This window comes from Salmo trutta, chromosome 18, assembly GCF_901001165.1.
Source record: "Salmo trutta chromosome 18, fSalTru1.1, whole genome shotgun sequence".
Taxonomy (NCBI): domain Eukaryota; kingdom Metazoa; phylum Chordata; class Actinopteri; order Salmoniformes; family Salmonidae; genus Salmo; species Salmo trutta.
In genome coordinates, this window is record NC_042974.1 from 55,172,936 (window position 1) to 55,198,741 (window position 25,806).

The window sequence follows — 25,806 nt, forward strand, 5'->3', positions numbered from 1 at the left end:
TTTTATCACAGGGCAACATCAGACAGACACTAGCCCCCCTCCCAAAGATACACAACCCAGTCCAGAGGGACATAATACATAGTCGCTTTATCAACGTCAGTGTTTGAGGATGTGGGATTATTGAGCAGTGAAACGCAGGAGTGACTGACAAGCAGGGTTGAGGTAAATGTATTTTTGTATTTGTTTTAACCTTTATTTGACTAGTAGTTAAAAATACATTTTTTTTATATTTAATGCAGTCAATCCAGAAAGTAAACTGGAATTCCAATTCCAATTTTTCTCCCATTAGAAAAATAACCATTAAGGAAAACTGGAATTGGAATTTAAGTGTACTTCCTGAATTAATGAAATTAATTGAAATGGAATTGACCCCAACCCTACTGACGAGCAAACAGGAAAATATGAGGTAGACACAGTCAGAAGGATGGAGGCAGGGAATGGACAGGGGACTGGGAGGAGGGGGGTTAATGACTTAAGAAAGAAATAAAAACATACATTGAAATCAAAACTTACTTGATTTGATATATCCGTTATAGTTATTTTTTGCTGAGAAAAATGCAGATACAATGAGAGGTTACAGGGTTGTTGCAATGAGAGCAAATGATAGAGGATAATAATACAGGTTATAGCTGAAGGCTGCAATGTTGGTTAGAAAGCTGCTGTTGGGTTGAATCTCTTTAAGACACTACTGAACTGTGGTGTGCCTTGAAGACCATATAGACAAAGCAATGGAAAAAAGAACAAAATATGAAGAAAAAAAGAATGTTTCAATGATTTGCGGTGATGCCGTCAGCAAGCTGAAATTATGAATGGTTAACTTAAAATGATAAACCTGATTCTTACAGAGCAACGTAGTTGTAGTTACTGCAAATACAGTACAGCATACATCGATGACAGAGGCCTATAGCAGAATGGTCTACATTTACAAAGGAAAGATTTTCCCAGCTCCCCTTGACAAATAAATGGGATATCCCCGGTTCCACAGGATTGCCTGGGAACATCTGGATGCATGGAAGTTACTTTCTGTGAGTCAGTGATTCGGCTTTTGGACCCAGAGAAAGTACATGTTCATAAATACATTACGCATTGAATCCCGATCCCTGTTTGTACAATATAAAGGTCAGGCTTTGGGCTAAAGGCAGGACTGTGACAGGACATGTTCAACCAGGGAGCATGCTGGTCCTGGCATCTGTCGTCTGCGATCGGCCGGCACAGGACTAAGAGACTAGCATCTGTCCCCCAGCGAGGGGGGGGGGGGGGTGAGAAATGGGGAGAGAGGGAGAGAAGAGAGGGAGAGGAAGGGAGAGAGAGAGGGCCCTGGGCGAGGAGAGAGAGAGATGGGGAGAAAGGAAGGAAAGAGAGGGAGAGGAAAGGAAAGGAGAGAGAGGAGGAGAGAGGGGGCCGTGGGGGGATGGGGAGAGAGAGCGAGAGATGGGGAGAGAAGAGTGAGAGGAAGGGAGAGAGACAGGGGGAGAGAGGGTGCTCTGGGTTGCCTAGTGGTTAGGAACTGTCACCCTGAGTTTCATGACAACCGGTAGCACTCCAAAAAAAAGAAAATGCAAACATAATTTCCATGTCAGCCCGCGTAAGTCCCTGCCCTCAGCATATCGCACACCGTGTAGACAGCGACTCTGGAGCATTCTCTGCTATCTTATCCATGCAGCCAGACTACAGCTATTCAGCTGGTCACATCCACAACAGCCCTGGAAGACATGATGCAGCTGGAGGGGAGAGGATAGCCCCAGAGATGTAACTATGTGCTGCAGATCTGCTTTTGATCAAAAGACGTTTGCTTAAACAAATTTGGACTGACTTAATATATCAAAGTAACATGTAACAACACATTGCATATTCTGCTCTTCTCAGGACTTATTTTCCCCCGACACAAACAACAACATGCACTAGTGTCGGGTGATGACGTCATGCGCCGACACCTCAGAGAGATATAAAATGCCTGAGTTATCAGGAACAAAGCTCCCTTGGCTCCATGTCTGTGTCTCTGTCTGTAGGGGCCTGAGTTACCAGAGACAAAGCTCCCTTGGCTCCATGTCAGTGTCCCTGTCTGTAGGGGCTTGTTTCTTGGCAAGCTGGGTTGTGTGTCTTACAGCCCCGGCTCTTAAAGCATCTAAGTGATGAGTGATCCAGGTCACTAGTAAATGTACCCCATTGTGAAACCCTTCAACAACGTCCAAATAATAAAGGCAAGGAGAACTGGTTTAGTCCACCCAAAATATCTAAATATTAGCAGAAATATAGAATTTAAATATAAACTCAGCTTATTCAAATGTAAGAGATGTACTGTAACCAACTAAAAACCTTTCATAATTCAATAAAATAATGATACATCATTTCATACCCATCTTGAAAGAATCCATATAAATTATACATTTTTAAAACAACACCAATAAAGCCGTAAATGATCCGACGCTAAAGTAAAACTAAAATACAAAACTATGAAGAAACACCAGCACAACACACGCTAGACTAACATAGCATGCTCTAGAAGACAACTACCATCTTCACTAGTAGCAGGACAAAGACACATCAACAATCACACCAGTAGCTAACAAAACTGCCATATTTAAACTAGCGATTCTTTTTTAAACCACACGGAAAACACACGAGCCAGACTTTGTACCACATGAACATACAGACAGTGAACATCACGAACATGGATAACACATGCTGTGTCACGTTGGCAACTTACAGGCACTTAAAGTGGTTGAGAAATCATTAAGAGAGACAGGAGAGAGAGGGAAGCCACGCTGCTGAAGGGTGTCCTTCGTGTTACTATCATGATGCACATTGGCTGACATGCAAGAGCAGTCACACTCTGAATGGCCGCAATCAAAACAACATGCCAGCATCATTCTCTTGTAGACGGACATCTTGGCTACAGTCATGGGACGGTAGGGTGGTTGGTTGGTTGGTTGGTTGGTTGGTTGGATGGCAGGATGAGAGGAGGAGAGGAAAGGCAGCAGGTTAATGGCAACGCAAGATTATTCTGTACCTAGGGAGGAGGATGGGGCTGGGGGATACTTGGGAAGGGAATAGCTGGGGAGTCACACCCTAACTACCACGTCACTGGCTGGTACTACTATTCTATCATCTAAAACTGACCAATGTAGCTAAATCCTATTGTGGGCTTTAGTTTGAAAACGTTCATTGATGCTAACTTGTGTTCTTATGCACATAAAATGAGGATCTTCAGTCAGTAGCTATCTTCTGAGACTTGTGGATGTAAATATCAAAAGGTCAATGATGACACCCAAGGTCATGGATGATAGATGTCCTGAGGTGAAATACACTGTACTCAATACTAGCATATAAAAGGTGAGTGGATGGGTTACTGTATTCATTGTGTAGTGTATCACAGTTATACACAGTTATAGTATCACAGTTACACCAAAGGTATATCACATGATATAGTATGCAGCCTAAAGGTTTAAATAAAACAGTTTGCTGGCTTTGTGATGAACATGAACTGTAAGCATTTGACAACCCAAGCAAAGCAGGACTGTGGAATCTCAATGTCATGCCAAAGGCTATAACGCTACAGTATATCTTTGTCATCTTGACATAGATCCTCAGAAGAGTTCACATGATGTAGCCACTGGATGAGATGTTAGCCACATACAGTACAGTACACACGTAAGAGGATGGGACTGGGTACTGGTTGGGCCTACATGGGAAAGAATTGGGTTCACTTTGTTGGATTTGTAAAAAGTGAAGGTGTAGTGACTTTTGGGTAGAAAAAATGTCACCTTCAGATTTCAAATTGTGCCGTGTTGTAACAATGACTAGTTTATAGAGTTTGGAGGACATCTGGTGGTTAGGTGCAGTAGAACTGCTTCTTTTTCTACAGAAGTCAAATACAGTATCACGTAAATACCACACTCTAAAAAAAAGGTTATTGAGGGGGGTTCTTTGTCAGGTGTGAGGGTGATAAATGTAACATTTTTTTTGCATTTCAGGAAAGGTTCTTTACTGCTGTGATGGTTGTGAAGGACCATCCTGTTATTTCCCCCTCCAACATGAATGTCTTTATGCCATGAAGTACTACACTGTTAAAAAGTTCCTCAAATTTTTACTCATTCCGGGGTTTTTCTTTATTTTTACTATTTTCTACATTGTAGAATAATAGTGAAGACATCAAAACTATGAAATAACATATGGAATCATGTAGTAACCAAAAAAAAGAGTTAAACAAATCTAAATATATTTTATATTTCAGATTCTTCAAAGTAGCCACCCTTTGACTTGATGACAGCTTTGCACAATCTTGGCATTCTCTCAACCAGCTTCATGAGGTAGTTACCTGGAATGCATTTCAATTAGCAGATGTGCCTTGTTAAAAGTTAATTTGTGGAATTTCTTTCCTTCTTAATGCGTTTGAGCCAATCAGTTGTGTTGTGACAAGGTAGGGGTGGTATACAGAAGATAGCCCTATTCGATAAAATACCAAGTCCATATTATGGCAAGAACAGCTCAAATAAGCAAAGACAAATGACAGTCCATCATTACTTTAAGACATGAAGGTCAGTCAATACAGGAACATTTCAAGAAATGTGAAAGTTTCTTCAAGTGCAGTCGCAAAAAACAAACATCAAGCCCTATGATGAAACTGGCTCTCATGAGGACCGCCACAGGAAAGGAAGACCAAGAGATACCTCTGCTGCAGAGGATAAGTTCATTAGAGTTAACTGCACTTCAGATTGCAGCCCAAATAAATGCTTCACAGATTTCAAGTAACAGACATCTCAACATCAACAGTTCAGAGGAGACTGCGTGAATCAGGCCTTCATGGTCGAATTGCTGCAAAGAAAACACTGCTGAAAGACACCAATAAGAAGAAGTGACTTGCTTAGACAAAGGAACACGAGCAATGGACATTAGACCGGTGGAAATCTGTCCTTTGGTCCAAATTTGAGATTTCTGATTCCAACCGCCGTGTCTTTGTGAGACGCAGAGTAGGTGAACGGATGATCTCTGCATGTGTGGTTCCCACCGTGAAGCATGGAGGAGGAGGTGTGATTGTGTGGGGAGGCTTTTGTGGTGACACTGTCTGTGATTTATTTAGAATTCAAGGCACACTTAACCAGCATGGCTACCACAGCATTCTGCAGAAATACGCCATCCAATCTGGTTCGCACTTATTGAGACTATCATTTGTTTTTCAACAGGACAATGACCCAAAACACACCTCCAGGCTGTGTAAGGGCTATTTGATCAAGAAGGAGAGTGATAGAGTGCTGCATCAGATGACCTGGCCTCCACAATTACCCGACCTCAACCCAATTGAGATGGTTGGGATGAGTTGGACCGCAGAGTGAAGGAAAAGCAGCCAACAAGTGCTCAGTATATGTGGGAACTCCTTCAAGATAGTTGGAAAAGCATTCCTCATGAAGCTGGTTGAGAGAGTGACTGCCTCGCCTGGTTCACCAACTACTTCTCTGACAGAGTTCAGTGTGTCAAATCGGAAGGCCTGTTGTCCAGACCTCTGGCAGTCTCTATGGGGGTGCCACAGAGTTCAATCCTCGGAATGTCTCTTTTCTCTGTATACATCAATGATGTCGCTCTTGCTGCTGGTGATTCTCTGATACACCTCTACGCAGACGACACCATTCTGTATACTTCTGGCCCTTCTTTGGACACTGTGTTAACTAACCTCCAGACGAGCTTTAATGCCATACAACTCTCCTTCCGTGGCCTCCAACTGCTCTTAAATGCAAGCTCTTCAACCGATCGCTGCCCACCCCTACCCACCCGTCCAACATAACTACTCTGGACGGTTCTGACTTAGAATATGTGGACAACTACAAATACCTAGGTGTCTGGTTAGACTATAAACTCTCCTTCCAGACTCACATTAAGCATCTCTAATCCAAAATCAAATCTAGAATCGCTTCCTAATTCGCAACAAAGCAACAAAGCATCCTTCACTCATGCTGCCAAACATACCCTAGTAAAGCTGACTATCCTACCGTGACTTTGGCGATGTCATTTACAAAATAGCCTCCAACACTCTACTCAGCAAACTGGATGCAGTCTATCACAGTGCCATCCGTTTTGTCACCAAAGCCCCATATACTACCCACCACTGCGACCTGTATGCTCTCGTTGGCTGGCCCTCGCCTCATATCCGTCGCCAAACCCACTGGCTCCAGGTCATCTATAAGTCATTGCTAGGTAAAGCACCGCCTTATCTCAGCTCACTGGTCACCATTTGCTCCTTTGCACCCCAGTACCACTACTTGCACACTCATCTTCTGCACATCTATCACCCCAGTGTTTAATTTGCCATACTGAAATAATTTTGCCACTATAGCCTATTTATTGCCTCACCCCCCTTATCCTACCTCATTTGCACACACTGTATATAGACTTTCTCTATTGTATTATTGACTGTATGTTTGTTTATTCCATGTGTAACTCTGTGTTGTTGTTTGTGTCACACTGTTTTGCTTTATCTAGGCCAGGTCACTTGTTCTCAACTAGCCTACCTGGTTAAATAAAGGTGAAATAAAAAATGCTAAGAGTGTGTAAAGCTGTCATCAAGGTAAGGGTGGCTACTTTGAAGAATCCAATATATTAAATATATTTTGATTTGTTGAAAACTTTTTTGGTTACTACATGATTCCATATGTGCTATTTCATAATGCTGATGTCTTCACTATTATTCTGCAATGTAGAAAATAGCACAAATAAAGAAAAACCCTTGAATGAGTAGGTGTGTCCAAACTTTTGACTAGTACTGTAACTGTCAACCAGCTGTCAGTAACTTACTGTACTTAACCTGGACTTTTCTGATTACAAGATAGCGTAATATTAGTTGACATCTGCTAAGCACTTGGGACCTCACCTGGCCGCAAACAGACCTTCCTGCCACGCCATCAGGTCAGTGAGAGTGACAGAGATCAGCCAAAGTAAGTTCCTGTGAATTTTACAATAACTACTTGAAGCAGGCTGACAGTAAAATATTGAAAAATAAACATGAACTACAGTACCTGGTGACCAACTGCCATTAAGTTACTGGAAAATGCACAGTAACCTTAACCCTTACGGAGAAATCACATGAATTTAACATGTGAACACGTGACCCTTTGTGATCACTTGTGATTTACTGTGAAGTTAATGTGATAACGTGATAGCATGTGACAACATGTGATAACATAAAACTACACATGACAACATGTGAGAACATGATCTCATATGAAATTAATGTGAAATAAATGTGACAACATGGGGATGCAACATTTCAACATGTGAGAACATGAAACTACAAGTGACAACGTGAGCACATGTGAAAACACGATTTCATGTGAAATAAATGTGACAACACGAGGATGCAACACGTGACAACATTTGAGCACGTGAAAACATGATCATGTGAATTTGTTTTTACAACATGGGGATGCAACATTTCAACAAGTGATACCATAAATTACATGTGACAACATTTGAGCACATGTGAAAGCCTATATGTCAAATGCCATTTAGAATACTTTAAAAGGCATTATTGACATTCATTCAATTTAAACAGTCATGGTCCCCTGCAGCTTTTGTCTAGTTGCCAGTTTGTTTCAGGGATGACCCCAAGGACGCTTTTAGGACGTTCTCAGAATGTTGTGTTATGGTCTCCTATAGGTTTTTGTCTAAAATACGGTAAATCTAAAACTAGTTACTGTATTTTACAGCTAAATTAAGGTGTTATGTTAAAGGACAGTATACTGCAGAGATTGGCTATATATTTATTGCCAATAATACTTTTCTGCATGTTGCCTAAAGTTGCAGTACAAATAAAGTAAACATGCACAACAACTTAAGTCTTATTTCTAGAAAATGACAGTATGCTGCTATATTCTGATTTCAATTACTGTAAAATCTTGTATAATTTTGTACTGTGAACACAATTGGGAAAAGCTGCCCAGAATCAAGTAAATAATTGTACAATTATCAACACCAGCGTAACATCAACATAAAACTATGCAGGGCTTAAGGACACTACAGTATACATTTGGGGATTTTAACTTGCAACCTCTTGATAGGGAGTGCATTGATGTTTCTGCAGTGCCAGCAGGGTCATACTCATTACTTGGAACATATTTTTATGACATTTTTTTATTTAACTAGGCAAGTCAGTTAAGAACAAATTCTTATTTACGATGATGACCTACATATATTAACACACTCAAAAAATAAGGGTTTGGTTAAGGTACAGTGTTGTTCCTTGGCGTACAAAAAAGGCAAAGGTATACATATAAACTCACATGGTACAGTTTATATTTTGAATATAAGGTACAATCATTATTGCACTTTGAAATATAGGTGGGGGCAGAGATGGGCAGTATTTCTGTTACATGTATTTGAAGTATGTATTGCTGTTTTATACTCCAATGTATTTTGTAACAACATACTTTTGAGTGCTGCAATTTGTATTTTGAAAATATAAAGTACTTTTCTATACCATTTTTTTTATAGTGGTTCACCATTTTGTGGCCACCTTTCACCCTGCATTGGTATCAGATTTCTGATGGCACTATGGTGGGATAAGACCGTCTGCTACATGAACTAAATATAAGTGTGTATGGAAACATGTACAATTGCAAAGCATGCTGAGTATTATACTAATGAGCTCCGCCACAAAACAAGGTTCGGTCGAGAAGGGATACAGCTTTTGTCAAAATTGACTTTTCGTAGCAGGTTTTGTAAAATTTACGCAGCAATTTAATTTAATTAACGTAGTAGGTTAGGATAATTAGGTTAAACTGTATCCCATCTAGACATTACCCCAAAATAAGGCCAATAATAATAATAATACCCAGTGTGCTTTGCAATTCATTTTGTTTCATTTTCACATATATTTACATTTTGTAATTTAGCAGACACTCCTATCCAGAGTGACTTACAGTCAGTGAATTCAACTAAGGTAGATAAACAACAACATATCTGTCACGGTTGTCGTTGGTGAATGAGGACCAAAATGCAGCAGGTACGTGTATGCTCATATTTAGATTTATTCACTTACAAAACCACTGAATACAAAATAACAAAACCACTAGAACAAACGAACAACTAACAGTCTGGCAAAGCCTAGGGCTGAACACAGAACAATCACCCACAAAACACAAACACAAACACACCCTCATTTATGAGACTCTCAATCAAAGGCAGATAGAAAACACCTGCCTTCAACTGAGAGTCCCAACACCAATTCACCAGACATAGAAACAGACATACTAGACTCCACATAGAAATACCTAAACAAACCAACACCCGGAATTACTAAAACAAACACCCTTAAACCAAACACACCACCCTGAACCACATAAAACAAATACCCTCTGTCACGCCCTGACCAAACTACAAACAATTAACCTTATATACTGGCCAGGACGTGACAGTACCCCCCCCTTAAAGGTGCTACCCCAGAAGCACCTTAAAAACAAACAAAAAAATACCCCCAAACAATCCCTAAAAGAAAAATTCCCCCTTACTAAAGGGAGGGAAGGGAGGGTGGCTGCCGTCAACGACGGCACTGTGCTACACCCCCCCCTCCCCAACCCACCTATCTTGGAGGCGGCTCAGGTTCTGGCCGTTCCAGGCAGTCTGGGTAGTCTGGCGGTTCGGGGCAGTCTGGGCAGTCTATCAGCTCTGGGCGGTCAGGGCAGTCTGTCAGCTCCGGCAGGTCAGGGCAGTCTGTCAGCTCCGGCAGGTCAGGGCAGTCTGTCAGCTCCGGCAGGTCAGGGCAGTCTGTCAGCTCCGGCAGGTCAGGGCAGTCTGTCAGCTCCGGCAGGTCAGGGCAGTCTGTCAGCTCCGGCAGGTCAGGGCAGTCTGTCAGCTCCGGCAGGTCAGGGCAGTCTGTCAGCTCCGGCAGGTCAGGGCAGTCTGTCAGCTCCGGCAGGTCAGGGCAGTCTGTCAGCTCCGGCAGGTCAGGGCAGTCTGTCAGCTCCGGCAGGTCAGGGCAGTCTGTCAGCTCCGGCAGGTCAGGGCAGACTGGCCGCTCCGGCAGTTCAGGGCAGACTGGCCACTCCGGCAGTTCAGGGCAGTCTGGCCACTCCGGCAGTTCAGGGCAGTCTGGCCACTCCGGCAGTTCAGGGCAGTCTGGCCACTCCGGCAGTTCAGGGCAGTCTGGCCACTCCGGCAGTTCAGGGCAGTCTGGCCACTCCGGCAGTTCAGGGCAGTCTGGCCACTCCGGCAGTTCAGGGCAGTCTGGCCACTCCGGCAGTTCAGGGCAGTCTGGCCACTCCGGCAGTTCAGGGCAGTCTGGCCACTCCGGCAGTTCAGCGCAGTCTGGCCACTCCGGCAGTTCAGCGCAGTCTGGCCACTCCGGCAGTTCAGCGCAGTCTGGCCACTCCGGCAGTTCAGCGCAGTCTGACCACTCCGGCGACTGTTGACTGACGGGCAGCTCCGACGACTGTTGACTGACGGGCAGCTCCGACGACTGTTGACTGACGGGCAGCTCCGACGACTGTTGACTGACGGGCAGCTCCGACGACTGTTGACTGACGGGCAGCTCCGACGACTGTTGACTGACGGGCAGCTCCGACGACTGTTGACTGACGGGCAGCTCCGACGACTGTTGACTGGCGGGCAGCTCCGACGACTGTTGACTGGCGGGCAGCTCCGACGACTGTTGACTGGCGGGCAGCTCCGACGACTGTTGACTGGCGGGCAGCTCCGACGACTGTTGACTGGCGGGCAGCTCCGACGACTGTTGACTGGCGGGCAGCTCTGACGACTGTTGACTGGCGAGGCTGGGTTTACGCACTTGCCGTTTAGTGCGGGGAGCGGGAACAGGACGAGTCGGACTGGGTGGACGCACTTCCGGGTCCGCACGAGAGACAGGAGCTGGAAACCCAGGGCTATGGAGGCGCACAGCCGGTCTAGATCTTACCTCCTGCACAACCCGCCTTGGCTCGATGGAACTAGTAGCCCTGCACGAGCGGAGTGCTCGTACAGGGCAGACTGGGCTGTGCAGGGGCTTGATGGTAGCCGTGCGTAGAGCGGGAGTTGGGTAGCCTGGTCCTCGGAGGCGTACCGGCGACCAGATGCGCTGCGCAGGCATCCTCCTACCAGGCTGGATGCCCGCTCTAGCACGGCACCTGCGAGGGGCTGGAATAACTCGCACCGGACTGTGCGTGCGTATGGGTGAGATATTGCGCTTCTCAGCGAAACATGGCGCTCCCCACCTCATACGCTCCTCCATATAACCACGGGTAGCTGGCCTCCGGCTCTTCCTAGGCCTAGCCAAACTACCCGTGTGCCCCCCCCCAAAATTTTCTTGGGGGTGCCTCTCGTGCTTCAACGCCAGTCTTGTCCCTTGGAAACGTTCCCGGTCCATACCCGCCTTACTCCTTTCCTCTCTCTCGCGTACCACCTGTTTCCAAGGAAGGCGATCTTTCCCTGCTTGGATTTCCTCCCAAGTGTAGGAGCCTTCTCCCTCCAAGATCTCCTCCCAAGTCCATCTCTCTCGTTTGTCCTCTTCGAAAACCGTCTGCTCCTTCCTCTGCTGCTTGGTCCTTGAGAGGTGGGTGATTCTGTCACGGTTGTCTTCGTCCTCTGACGATATAACGAAATCGTCATCGGAAAATGTGGACCAATACGCAGCAGGTTCGTGAATGCTCATCTTGATTTTTATTCACTACAAAAATGAACATACAAAAATAACAAAATACGAACAACTAACAGTCTGTCAAAGCATAGTGCTTACACAGAACATTCACCCACAAAACACAAACACAAACACACCTTCATTTATGAGACTCTCAATCAAAGGCAGATAGAAAACACCTGCCTTCAACTGAGAGTCCCAACACCAATTCACCAGACATAGAAACAGACATACTAGACTCCACATAGAACTACCTAGACATAAACCAAAACCCGGACATACTAAATCAAACACCCTTTACACAAACACACCACCCCGAACCACATAAAACAAATACCCTCTGTCACGCCCTGACCAAACTACAAAACAATTAACCTTATATACTGGCCAGGACGTGACAATATCATATCAAGTAAAACGTTTCTGTAACCGTTACTGAGAATGCTGTTGCTGTACGGCCCGTCTACTTGTAAATGTATTTTTGCATTTTAAAATACAAACTACATGTATTTCCATAAAATACATTTCAAAATACAAGTATTTTGTAGATTATTTTTGATACATTGATCTTTATGTAAGTTTGTAATTGTATTTTGTAATTTTTTACCCATCTCTGTGTGGTGGAAAAGTACTGGTTGGGGCTCATTAGCATATTTGGGGGAATGGTCAAATGTTGGCCATTAGCTAATTGCCGTTTCCCAATTACTTTAAAGCACCTGAATGCATCCAACTGGTATTTCCAACTTCACAATTGGTAAATTCCCACCTCCCACATGGTTACTAATGCAGTATTATATTGAATATATTGGGTAGAAAAATGTACCATTGTACTAGATTCTTTGCACATGTACCCTTTTTGTACACCAGGGAACAACATTGTACTGTATCCATACATACTTTCATATTTGATAGTGTATGGGGATATGTTCATGTTGACAAATAACCATCTGGTGGCCCTCCAGAGACATTAATGCACTCCAGACCAAAAGGTTGCAAGTTCAAGTGCCGAGAGCATTTATGCACACAGGGCTAGATTCTATAAGATCTGCACTAATGGACACCTGCATAGTGGTTGTTTTGGCAGTGTCAGAGGTGGAACTGCATTAGAGCTGTCAAATCCCCAAGCAGTTCCCGGCCTTATACCTAAAGCAGACATTACAATTGGCTGCACAGAGCTGCATTAAGAGAAATTCCATGCAGCCTTGTTCACAATTTGGAACACCGGACTGTGCTATGTAATCTACAGCTCAAATAGGCTGATAGAATTTTAAAACATTATTTGAGTTTCATTACTTCTATATAGCTTACACTTTCTCATTATGAAATTCTAACGTGATTAGGATGGGTGTGGCTTTGTGACAATGACCACATGAGCAGCCGCTCACCGATTTGACAGGTCTAATGAGTTACAACTCCAACGCCTCCATATTTATTTTTATTTATCTTTATTTAACTAGGCAAGTCAGTTAAGAACAAATTCTTACTTACAATGACGGCCTACACCGGCCAAACCTGGACGACGCTGGGCCAATTGTGCGCCGCCCTATGGGACTCCCAATCATGGCCAGTTGTGATACAGCCTGGATCACCAATATGCTTGATCTGATTGAATCTAGGCCTTAATGTCAAGTGTCCCTGAGCACTGCTACTTTTTCGTTGGTGTTCGTTGGTCAGATAATCGCACGATTATGGTTGCGTCCAAAGTGTGCTAACGAATTTTGAGGTCAATTCAAAAAGTCAACCAAATTCCAAAATAATTTAAATTGGAATTTTTGTGTACTTCCCGAATACAGTTCGTTGTATAAAGTTCAGCTGAAGAAATACATAAAAAGTTGTTTCCACTATTTTCACCACAACTCCGTAACTGGTAACTTACTATAAAATTACATGATTTTTTATTTTACAGTTCGTGCCAAAAGCACATCTAAACAGGTATCCTATATGTTTAAATGCAATTGCAAGTGAGGAATGGCAAGCTAATTTATGTGAAATCATGTGAAAACGTGTTTTTGGAACACTTCACATAACATTTCACATGTGAAAACGTGTTTTTGGAACACTTCACATGCCATTTTACATTTGAAAACGTGTTTTTGGAACACGTCACGTGACATTTGAAATCATCTGAAAATGTGTTTTTGGAACATGTCACGTGACATTTCACATGTGAAATCATGTGAAAACCTGTGTTTTTGGAAAACTTAATGTGACATTTCACATGTGAAAATGTGTTTTTGGAACACTTCACATTTTACATTTAAAAACCTGTGTTTTTGGAACACTTCATGTGACATTCTACTTGTGAAAACATGGATTTGGAACAATTCACATGTGACATTTCACATGTATGATCATGTGAAAACCTGTGTTTTCGGAACACTTCACATCTGACATTTTACATTTGAAAACTTCTGTTTTTGGAAAACTTCATGTGGCATTTCACATTTGAAAATGTGTTTTTGGCACACTTCACATGACATTTCACATGTGAAATCATGTGAAAACCGGTGTTTTCGGAACTCTTTACATGACATTTTACATGTGAAAACGTGAAAAACTGTGTTTTTGGAACACGTCACATGACATTTAACATGTGAAAATATGTTTTTTGGAACACTTCACTTGTGACGTAACACATGTGAAAATGTGAAAACATGTTTTTGGAACACATCATGTGACATTTCACGTGATTCTTTTTTTTTTGGAACACTTCACATTAGTGATCACATGCAATTTCATGTGTTATTGCTGTTCAGCTAAAGTATGACCCCACCTGGTCGTTGAACAGACAAACTCCGGATTTTAAGTACACTGACCTTTCTGCTGCGCCACAAAGTCTGTAGCATTGCCATACATATTCATTACCTATAGTACATCTCTGCACTCATCATTGATTTCATTTACTTACAGTATTTCAGCAATTTGAGGGTTTTCTGTATAGCTGTTTAATGTTGGTGGGGCATATTATTCTGTTTTAATGTCACACCTGAATCACTATGATAAATATAATAGTTTTTCTTTGATTGTATATTTAACAAAGCTGAGATTTAGGCCTAGGAACAGTGGGTTAACTGCCTTGTTCAGGGGCAGAACAACAGATTTTTACCTTGTCAGCTCGGGGATTCGATCTTGCAACCTTTCGGTTACAAGTCCAACGCTCTAACCACTAGGCTACCTGCCGCAAGGAACAGCATTCTCACATAGGTGTTCCTTTTGTCCAGGTGAGAAAGGGCAGTGTGGAGTGCGATTGAGATTGCGTCATCTGCGGATCTGTTGGGGCGGTATGCGAATTGGAGTGGGTCTAGGGTTTCCGGGAAGATGCTGTTGATGTGAGCCATGACCAGCCTTTCAAAGCACTTCATGGCAACCGATGTGAATGCCATGGGGCAGTAATCATTTAGGCACGTTACCTTCGTTTCCTTGGGCACAGGGACTATAGTGTTCTGCTTGAAACATGTAGGTATTACAGACTCATTCAGGGAGAGGTTGAAAATGTCAGTGAAGTCACTTGACAGTTGGTCTGCGCATGCTTTGAGTACATGTCCTGGTAATCCGTCTGGCCCAGCGGGTTTGTGAATGTTGACCTGTTTAAAGGTTTTGCTCACATCGGCTACCGAGAGCGTTATCACACAGTCGTCCAGAACAGCTGGTGCTTTCATGCAAGCTTCAGTGTTGCTTGCCTCGAAGCGAACATAAAAGGCATTTAGCTCGTCTGGTAGGCTCGCATCACTGGGCAGCTCACATCTGGGTTTCCCTTTGTAATCCGTAATAGTTTTCAAGGCCTGCCACATCCGTCGAGCGTCAGAGCCGGTGTAGTAGGATTCAATCTTAATCCTGTATTGACGCTTTGCTTGTTTCATGGTTCGTCTGAGGGCATAGCGGGATTCCTTATAAGTGTCTGGATTAGTCTCCCACTCCTTGAAAGCAGGAACTCTAGCCTTTAGCTCAATGCGGATGTTGCCTGTAATCCATGGCTTCTGGTTCGGATATGTATGTACAGTCACTGTGGGAATGATGTCGTCGATGCACTTATTGATGAAGCCGATGACTGAGGTGGTGTACTCCTCAATGCCATTGGATGAATCCCGGAACATATTCCAATCTGTGATAGCAAAACAGTCCTGTAGTGTAGCATCCGCGTCATCTGACCACTTCCGTATTGAGCAAGTCACTGGTACTTCCCGCTTTAGATGTTGCTTGTAAGCAGGAATCAGGAGGATAGAAGTATGGTAAGATTTGCCAAATGGAGGGCGGGGGAGAGCTTTGTATGCATCTCTGTGTGTGGAGTAAAGGTGGTCTAGGATTTCTTTCCCTCTGGTTGCACATGTGACATGCTGGTAAAAATTTGGCCAAACTGATTTAAGTTTGCCTGCATTAAAGTCCCCGGCCACTAGTAGCTTCTGGGTGAGCATTTTCTTCTTTGCTTATGGCCTTATAGAGTTGGTTGAGAGCGGTCTTAGTGCCAGCTTCGTTCTGTGGTGGTAAATAGAAGGCTACGAATAATATAGATGAGAACTCTCTTGGTAGATAGTGTGGTCTACAGCTTATCATAAGGTACTTCTTTAAGACTTCTTTAATATTAGACATCGCACACCAGCTGTTATTGACAAATAGAGACACACCCCCACCCCTCGTCTTACCAGAGGTAGGGTCTCTGTTCTACCGGTGCATGGGAAATCCCGCTAGCTCTCTATTATCCGTATCGTCGTTCAGCCTCGTCTCGTAAAACATAAGATGTTACAGTTTTTGATGTCCCATTGGTAGGATAATCTTAATCGTAGGTCATCAATTTTATTTTCCAATGATTGCACGTTAGCAAGAAGAACAGACGACAGTGGGAGTTTACTCACTCGCCTACGGACTCTCAGAAGGAGGCGAGGATCTGGGCCTGTTCCAGTGAAAGCAGGATATCCTTCTCGTCGGACTCGTTAAAGGAAAAAGTTTCTTCCAGTCCGCGGTGAGTAATCACTGTTCTCATGCCCAGAAGTTATTTTCGGTCATAAGAGATGGATGCAGCAACATTATGTATACAATAAGTAAAAAAAAACAAGTTACACAAAACGCAAAAAAAAAAAACAAAACAGCACAATTGGTTGGGAGAATGTAAAACGTCAGCCATGTTCTTCGGCGCCATCTTTGGTTCACTCCAAAGTAATCAGAATGAAGCAGCAAACTGTCCCTTACAGCAATAATACCTTAATCAAGCTCTAAAAATACAGTAACTTTTTGAATATTTACCGAATTTTCACTGCAACCAGTAGCCAGAAAATGTTGAACAGTGTAATGAAGAACCCTCTGGTTGTTACAGTGTAATGAAGAACCCTCTGGTTGTTACAGTGTAATGAAGAACCCTCTGGTTCTGTTAATGTAATTTATGTACACATGGTTATACCAAGAGTTATTCGAAGAACTGATGTAAAAAGGCCAAAAAAGGGTTCCTTAAAGGGACCAAAAATATATATAATTGGTACTAACTAGCACCCTTTTTTTCTCGTGTACCACAGGAAATATTATTGTTATGTAATTTGACTCGTTTAAGGCTACATTGTATATTTGGCTTCATCAAATACTTAAGGTTGACGGGTATCTACCCTAATGTATATATCGACAAATCTACCAATCATCACGTTTTTTGTGTTCTCCTTGACCTGAGAGTATAGCGTGCAAATGAGATGTGAGTGAACGTGAAGGATGCAGGCAGAAGTGTCCACCATCGCCACATGCAACATGTGCAATACACTCAACAATAACAAAAGAGATCGAACTCAAGGGTAGCAGGCTGTACTACGGAGGGTAGGGGTAGGGCACCTATATTACTCACAATAAAGCACTATACGTGAACAGTTAAAACATTGTTTCATGTTCCAAGGCAGCAGAAAGAGAATACATCAAACATTAGCGTCAGTAGATATGGTCATCAAAGTTATGAGACAAGACAAGCCTCTTTAGACTAGGCACAATATAGAAGAAGCCTGTTTGAAATCTTGAAAGGAGAAAATAAAAACAGATTTAAGACAGATCACACTGTTTTCGTTGTTGTCATGACTGGTCCCAGATCTGTCATCTTTGGCATTGCAATGACTATAGAAGTTGGCAAAACAGTCCGAACAGATCTGGGACCAGGCTATATATTTCTATATCCTCAGTCTCTTTATTGAGTGCTATATTAAATATTAATAAATATGCGACCCAAATGGCCACCTATTCCCTATTGTGTCCACTACTTATGACCAGGGCCCTGTGGGATCTGGTCAAACGTAATGCACTATATAGGGAATAAGGTGTAATTTGGGAGTCAACCTAAGAACATAGATGGTGATTTATTTCTGTACACAGTTATTTGGGCACTCGATGCTTGTTTAAAGTAATCATATGGCCTTTCCTGAGGCAGAGGTTACAGCGTTTTATCCTGCGGATTATTAATAAAGGACATAATTGGTTTAGACAAATGGCTATGTAGGTCGTGTAAAGACAACGGTTGTGTTCCAAATGGCATCCTATTCCCAATATAAGGCACTACTTTTGACCATAGTTCTATGGGCCCTGGTAAAAAGTAGTGCACTATAAAGGGAACAGGGTGTCACGTGACACAGACAATGTAGTGACGCTATAATGTTTATGCGAATGTTGGGCTCTGCTCAAACCTCTAAACAAATACCTGTCAACAGGCATCTGAAGCGGTGTTTATTCAACAACTTTGGTAGTTATTCTACATTAATTATATCTAATATGTATAGAAATGCGTAAAGTAGAACATACAGTACAGAATAATACATGTACAGTATACACATTGTTCAAATATCTTTTATTAAAAAAACATACTAACACCTCGATCACACCGACAGCGTCATTGCATGTTGGTACACCAGAAGTACATTCATTTCCAACATAACGCTGCGTTTGCCTTGCAGCATTGCGTTGGCAGAGGCAGTTGCAGTGCGTTCTGTGCGGTGCATACGTTGGATTTATCGAACATACGAGTCAAACTGTATGCCTAGACGGCTTAACAGAAACGGTATCAGAGATTGAATGTTGAACTTTTGTTGCGCACATATCCAGATGATGCTGCGTACCATTTTGCACAATAACAAAGTAGGTGTGATTGAGGCGTAAGACACAGTTTTATGCAGTATCGACATATGCATATTCAAATATGCATGTGCATTAAAGATAAAGCTCAATAAATATTGTTATTGATTAAAGAACAGTAAATAAATACTTACATCGTTTGCATCCACATTTCTTTATCCTTTTGGGATCTGTGATGTCATCGTGACAAGCTTTGCAGTAAAAAAGTGCCCTAAGAAAACAGCACAAACATATTTCAGTATTAAATCATCAGTAAGTCCAAGAGTAATTGAACATACGGTAGTTTGATGTCAAACTGTATTTGGAGGCTTTCTGTCTCTTCTAACAGAGGCAATTAGGTACATTTTCAATACATTTGATCCTGATGCCTAGTCACCTTACCCCTGTACATATTTACCTCTATCACTCCACTATCCCTGCACATTGGAAATATGGTACTGGAACTGACCCTGTATATAGTATACATATATAGTATATTTTTCTATCTCGTGTTTTGTTCTACCTTGTTATTTTTAGTATTACATTGTTATTGATTACTGCATTGCTGGGTTTACAGTTTGCAAGAAAGGCATTTCACTGTACTTGTGCATGTGACATTAAAACTTGAAACATTTACATACCTCTTTACTTCTTTGGCATCGCTGGCGATAAAGAACCCCAGGGTTCCTTCCTGCATCTTCACATGGTTCCCGGGGTTGATGAGGGTGCTGTTGTCAATACAAACAAATATACATGGTCGTCAGTGAGGAGAATCTTTCTGTTACATTTAACATCCTAATGCATTAATCACAAGGAATGGTACACAAGGTACACCTTTCGGACAAACACGGGTTGGTGAGGTACTGTAGTTCCTGGGAATCAAGCTAAAAACAAATGCAGGTGTCACTGGTATTATAAAATGGCTGCCATCACCCAATGATAATTAAACAGTAACAAGTAATGATTAGAGAACCTCCACCTATAGAGAATGGAAGGGACAATATGAGCATCCTCAAAGCTAAACCAGTGGCCAAAACAGGTTGTAATGATACCATTTCAACCAGCTTTGTCAGCTGGGAAGATGCTTGTATTCTAACTAGCCAGATCACCCCAGAACTGTTTGTGTACAAACAGATTTGGGGCGATCAGGCTATTTGTATAAACCTGATGGTGCAGTAAACAAGCACTGGCTCTTTAAGAGGAACATACACGCCACATCAATCCTCACTAATTAGGTTAAGATGGTACATGGCAATGTTTTCAGTCTTTAATGATTTTAGATGGAAAGTAGTCATTGATGTTTCTTTTCCATTGAGACTGTGACAGTAATTAGGCCAAACACACCAGCCATGCTGTAATAAAAGAAGAGATAATTGCATAATTTCACACCTGCATACACATCAAACAGTAATCTGAAATTGGATGGTGGAAACATCAAACTATAAATATGAATACAAATCTGAATAACAAATGTGACATGGATGACTGTGGGTGTGTTTGAAAGTCTTGAAGGTAAAAATAAGAATATGGATGTCGGGGGCATACCACTTTCTTTGTCAAACTTTGTAAACTTTCTGTAAACCATAAAGTGTGTCAAAAATGCCAATTAGTGATGAGTACTGTGTATTAAGTTAAAGTTGAAATCCATTACAATAGATCACAGTCAGCTCTATTGTCATGGCAGTCTGGATATTGAGGTTTGCATGTAAAGATCTGGCAAATGGACAACCTGTATTGTGCTGCATACGACTTGGTTCAACATGATTTTTACAATTCAATTTCTGACAAACATCACATTGTACAATTGGCAATGTACAACACACAAGTAGGAGTGAACTTTACCTGCTTTCCCTTATATCAGACTTGTACTCGATAGCAATCAGTAGCAGCTTCAGCTTCACATAGCAGAGTCTAGAAAGGAGCATTCAAAATCAGAAATATTTATATACAATCAAAGGGATAAGTAGGAGAGAGAGAGACAGACAGATGTAGAGAAAGAAAAGGAGAGAGAGAGATGGAGAGAGAGAAAAAAATATAGAGATGGGGAGAGAGAATATACTTGATATAGTAGGGTACTTCAGAAACGAGGGTCATACTTACTCACAAATGGTCGGGAAGGATAAGCCCACAAAGGCACTAGACAGGTACTCAGTGTACATTTCATTGGCTACTCCTTCCAGGTAATACTTCTGCCACGTGTCCTCTTCAATCTGAAACAATAACAGATAAAACATGGCTTGCAAAGGTACAGTATGTTATCATGAACATATTTCACTCGAACAAAAGTTAACAAAGTGACCATAAAGCAAATAACCCTTTAAGAGTAATTCAATCTATGGTGTATACTTAAATATATGACAAGTATTCTGAAATTGCAAATACAGTCAGACAAAGTTTGAACATTACTGTACTAAAGGCTGTGGAAAAGTGGAATAATGTTAGTTCAATATCTCTGGCTCTTCCTGGTCCTTCGAGACGGATTTAAACAGATGACCTAACGATTACAGTCTCTTTGGCTCTCCCTAACGAGTACCTTGATGAAGGACCTCATGGAGAAGAGGTTGGCCAGCATGGTGGACAGGCCCTGAGCCAGACAGCTCTGTGCTATGAAGCCCAACTTCAGCTCAGCAAGGCAAATGGCATCGTCCCCCTCCTTCCAGTTCCAACTGGGAATGTTCAAAAGGTGGGCCTGGGGACACACAGGAAAGATGGAGCGAGATTAGGGTTATAAAATTCTCTGACATTTCCTGAATTTTGCAACCCTTCTATACAAGGGAGGTGCAGGAAGAGCATCAGTAGAGAACTCATGTTCGCCTGCCTCCGCTGGAGTTCAATGACACAGTGTAATAAGTGGCACTCTGAAGGGTTTGTACTGTACACACCTTGTTGTGGTACTGCAACATCTGGGTAATGATTCTGATTTTTGGGTGGTAGTTCTTGATGGATATCACCCTGGAATATTGTTACAAGAAACAACATAAGACCCATCTAACAAATCTAGGACACAGTAGTAGTAGTAACAGGTTTCTTGCTTAGGGAACTTGAGGTTAGACATTGGTATGTATTATCAATGCATTTCTCCAGAATACATTTTCACGTGCTCTCGAGCATACTGTACTTGTGTAATTTATCAAGGTGATAGAAAATGGAATAACTTTTGTATATCAGAATACATTTCCATATTTCCAATATACAGTTATACAACACAGCTTGGTTAAGTTGTCTCTGTACCTCATGATGTTGGAGGCATCCTCAGCATCAGGGTCTGCACAGTATTTATTAGCTAGGATCAAACAGGCGTCTGCTGACTCTATCTGAGGGCGGGAGATGACAGAAACATAAGACCTGACTCTATACAGACAGAGGCTGTTTCCCAAAAGGCACCCTATTCCCTACATAGTGCACTACTTTTGACACTGGTCAAAAGACGTGCACTACTGTATGTAGGGGAATAGGGTGGCATTTGGAAGGCAGATAGACTCAGGACATTAGACTGATGCCAACCACCCAGGTGCTCTATCTGTAGAGACACCAGATATCAGAACTGCATTCACTCAGAGCTATGAACAGCATTGTATGTCAGAGTGCGTTAATTTCTAACTTCAGACAAAGTATATTGCTCTCTTATTTACCCTTTATAGATATCAATAGCCGTGTCCGAATACCCATACTAAATAGTTGGCATTTTGGGCTTACAAAAATATAAAATGTTAAACTATGTGAAATTCCCAAAATGTTGTATGCTTTAAATGCCAGGATGTCATACTCATTTTGGCTTTTCATCTAGTAAAATTCACTGCACACTATTGAGGAAGAGATTGGCGGTAATCAACGCAATTTTGCATTAGATTATGCATTCTTAGTATTGATGAGCCCAGTGTGTTGATATTTGTTGCTTACTGCATTCGATTTTACTAAAAACAGACCTTCTAATGTAGTAGGATTTGTACATATTATGCAGTTTTAGTATGTAGTAAGCAGCACAGATTTCAGGCACAGCCAATAACTTACCTGGCTGCTAAATTATGTCTCAATGAATGTTTGACAGTAAAAAATACAATTTAGACAATACCGTTCAAAAGTTTGGGGTCACTTAGAAATGTCCAGGTTTTTGAAATAAAAGCACATTTTTTGTCCATTAAAATAACATCAAATTGGTCAGAAATACAGTGTAGACATTGTTAATGTTGTAAATGACTATTGTAACTGGAAACGACAGATTTTTTTATGGAATATCTACATAGGCGTACAGAGGCCCATTATCAGCAACCATCACCTGTGTTCCAATGGCACATTGTACTAGCTAATCCAGGTTTATCATTTTAAAAGGCTAATTGATCATTACAAAAACCTTTTGAAATGATGCTAGCACAGCTGAAAACTGCGTCCTGCTTAAAGAAGCAATAAAACTGTCCTTCTTTAGACTAGTTGTGTTTCTGGAGCATCAGCATTTGTGGGTTCGATTACAGGCTCAAAATGGCCAGAAACAAAGGACTTTCTTCTGAAACTTGTCAGTCTATTCTTGTTCTGAGAAATGAAGGCTATTCCATGCGAGAAATTGCCAAGACACTGAAGATCTCGTACAATGCTGTGTACTACTCCTGTCACGCCCTGACCTTAGAGAGACATTTATTTTCCTCTAGTTTGGTTAGGTCAGGGTGTGATGTGGGGTGGGCAATCTAGTTTGTCTATTTCTTTGTGTTGAGCCGAGTATGGTTCCTAATCAGAGGCAGCTGTCTATCGTTGTCTCTGATTAGGAATCATACTTAGGCAGCCCTTTTTTCCACCTTTAGTTGTGGGATCTTGTTTTTGTGTAGCTGCCTATGAGCAGCCCCAGAACATCACATTTTCGTTGTTCTCCTGTTTTGTTGTTTTGGTGAGTTTCATTTTCATTAAAAAAGATGTGGAATTCCATGCACGCTGCGCCGTGGTTTATTTATGATCAGGAGTTCGAAGATAGCGATCCTGACAGAAGATCCCACCACAAGAAAGCCAAGCAGCGTGCGCTTACTGGGAAGACGAGCTGGACCGGGGAGAACCAACATCGATGGAAGCACGAGAGGCAGCCCCCCAAAAAATGGGGGGGGGGGGTACACGGGGAGTTTGGCAGAGTCAGGGTGGAGACCTGAGCCAACTCCCCGTGCTTACCGTGGGGAGCGAGTGACGAGGCAAGCACCGTGTTATGCGGTGATGCACACCGTGTCGCCAGTGCACATTCACAGGCCGGTGCGATCTGTGCCCGCGCCCTGCAGTTGTCGAGCTAGGTTAACCAAAGACGGGTTGGGCCAGCCATACACTCCAGACCTCCAGTGCACCTCCACGGCCCAGTATATCCTGCGCCAGTTCTACGCACTGTCGCCAGTGCGCCTGCACAGCCCAGTTCGTCCTGTTCCAGCGCTCCGCCCTTGCCGGGCTAAAGTAAACATCCAACCGGGGCGGGTTGTGCCAGCCCTAAGCTCCAGATCTCCAGTGCGCCTCCACGGCCCAGTATACCCTGTGCCAGCTCTGCGCACCCGGTCTCCAGTGCGTCTCCTCAGTCCGGTGAGACCAGTTCCAGCTCCACGTAGGAAGCCTCCAGTGATGATCCATGGTCCGAAGCCTCCAGTGATGATCCATAGCACGAAGCCTCCAGTGATAATCCATGGTCCGGAGCCTCCAGTGATAATCCATTGCACGAAGCCTCCAGTGATGATCCATGGCCCGGAGCCTGTAGGGATGATCCATGGCACGGAGCCTCCAGTGATGATCCATGGCCCAGAGCCTGTAGGGATGATCCATGACACGAAGCCTCCAGTGATGATCCATGGCCCGGAGCCTCCAGTGATGATCCATGGCCCGGAGCCTCCAGTGATGATCCATGGCAAGAAGCCTCCAGTGATGATCCATGGTGCAGAACCTGTAGCGATGATCTATGGCACGGAGCCTCCAGCGACGTTCCCCGGTCCGGAGCCTCATGCGACGGCAGCCCCGGTCCGGAGCCTCAAAGGCAGCCCCGGTCCGGAGCCTCAAAGGCAGCCCCGGTCCGGAGCCTCCAGCGACGTCCCCGGTCCGGAGCCTCCAGCGATGGCAGCCCCGGTCCGGAGCCTCCAGCGATGGCAGCCCCGGTCCGGAGCCTCCAGCGATGGCAGCCCCGGTCCGGAGCCTCCAGCGATGGCAGCCCCGATCCGGAGCCTCAAAGGCAGCCCCGGTCCGGAGCCTCAAAGGCATCCCCGGTCCGGAGCCTCAAAGGCAGCCCCGGTCCGGAGCCTCAAAGGCAGCCCCGGTCCGGAGCCTCTGCCTTTGAGCAGCCCCAGAACGTCACGTTTTCGTTGTTCTCCTGTTTTGTTGTTTTGGTGAGTTTCATGTTCATTAAAAAAAATGTGGAATTCCATGCACGCTGCGCCTTGGTTTATTTATGATCAGGAGTTCGAAGATAGCGATCCTGACAACTCCCTTCACAGAACAGCGCAAACTGGCTCTAACCAGAATAGAAAGAGGAGTGGGAGGCCCCGGTGCACAACTGAGCAAGAGGACAAGTACATTATAGTGTCTAGTTTGAGAAACAGACGCCTCACAAGTCCTCAAATGGCAGCTTCATTAAATAGTACCCGCAAAACACCAGTCTCAATGTCAACAGCATATAGGGAGGAGGTCAGAGACCTGGCCAGGTGGTGACAAAATAACAACCTATCCCTCGAAGTAAGCAAGACTGAGGAGATGATTGTGGACTACAGGAAAAGGAGGACTGAGCACGCCCCCATTCTCATCAACGGGGCTGTAGTGGAGAAGGTTGAGAGCTTCAAGTTCCTTGGTGTCCAAATCACCAACAAACTAGAATGGTCCAAACACACCAAAACGGTCATGAAGAGGGCACGACAAAGCCTATTCCCCATCAGGAAACTAAAAAGATTTGGCATGGTTCCTGAGATCCTCATAAGGTTCTACAGCTGCAACATTGAGAGCATCCTGACAGGTTGCATCACTGCCTGGTACGGCAATTGCTCGGCCTCAGACCGCAAGGCACTACAGAGGGTAGTGCGTATGGCCCAGTACATCACTGGGACTAAGCTGCCTGTCATCCAGGACCTCTACACCACGCGGTGTCAGAGGGAGGCCCAAATAAAGACCCAGCCACCCCAGTCATA

At 43.3% G+C, this 25,806-nt stretch overlaps 1 protein-coding gene across 17 annotated transcripts in view; it reads right to left on the reverse strand.

Annotated features, from left to right (window-relative positions):
• The window catches only part of LOC115153540 (calcium-activated potassium channel subunit alpha-1), a 214,617-nt gene that overhangs the window by 31,484 nt on the left and 157,327 nt on the right, over nucleotides 1–25,806 (reverse strand). For 6 of the 17 annotated variants that reach the window (XM_029699097.1, XM_029699087.1, XM_029699090.1 and 3 more), the window contains exons 12-20: nucleotides 21,914–21,996; nucleotides 21,565–21,634; nucleotides 21,216–21,371; nucleotides 20,783–20,892; nucleotides 20,525–20,593; nucleotides 19,324–19,410; nucleotides 18,838–18,914; nucleotides 17,436–17,444; nucleotides 2,708–2,893 (exon numbers count right to left, since the gene is read on the reverse strand). In XM_029699097.1, coding sequence (XP_029554957.1) covers nucleotides 2,708–2,893; nucleotides 17,436–17,444; nucleotides 18,838–18,914; nucleotides 19,324–19,410; nucleotides 20,525–20,593; nucleotides 20,783–20,892; nucleotides 21,216–21,371; nucleotides 21,565–21,634; nucleotides 21,914–21,996 — 847 coding nt within the window. The remainder of the gene's footprint in view (nucleotides 1–2,707; nucleotides 2,894–17,435; nucleotides 17,445–18,837; nucleotides 18,915–19,323; nucleotides 19,411–20,524; nucleotides 20,594–20,782; nucleotides 20,893–21,215; nucleotides 21,372–21,564; nucleotides 21,635–21,913; nucleotides 21,997–25,806) is intronic. The other 11 variants (XM_029699098.1, XM_029699095.1, XM_029699102.1 and 8 more) reach the window with 2 other exon arrangements.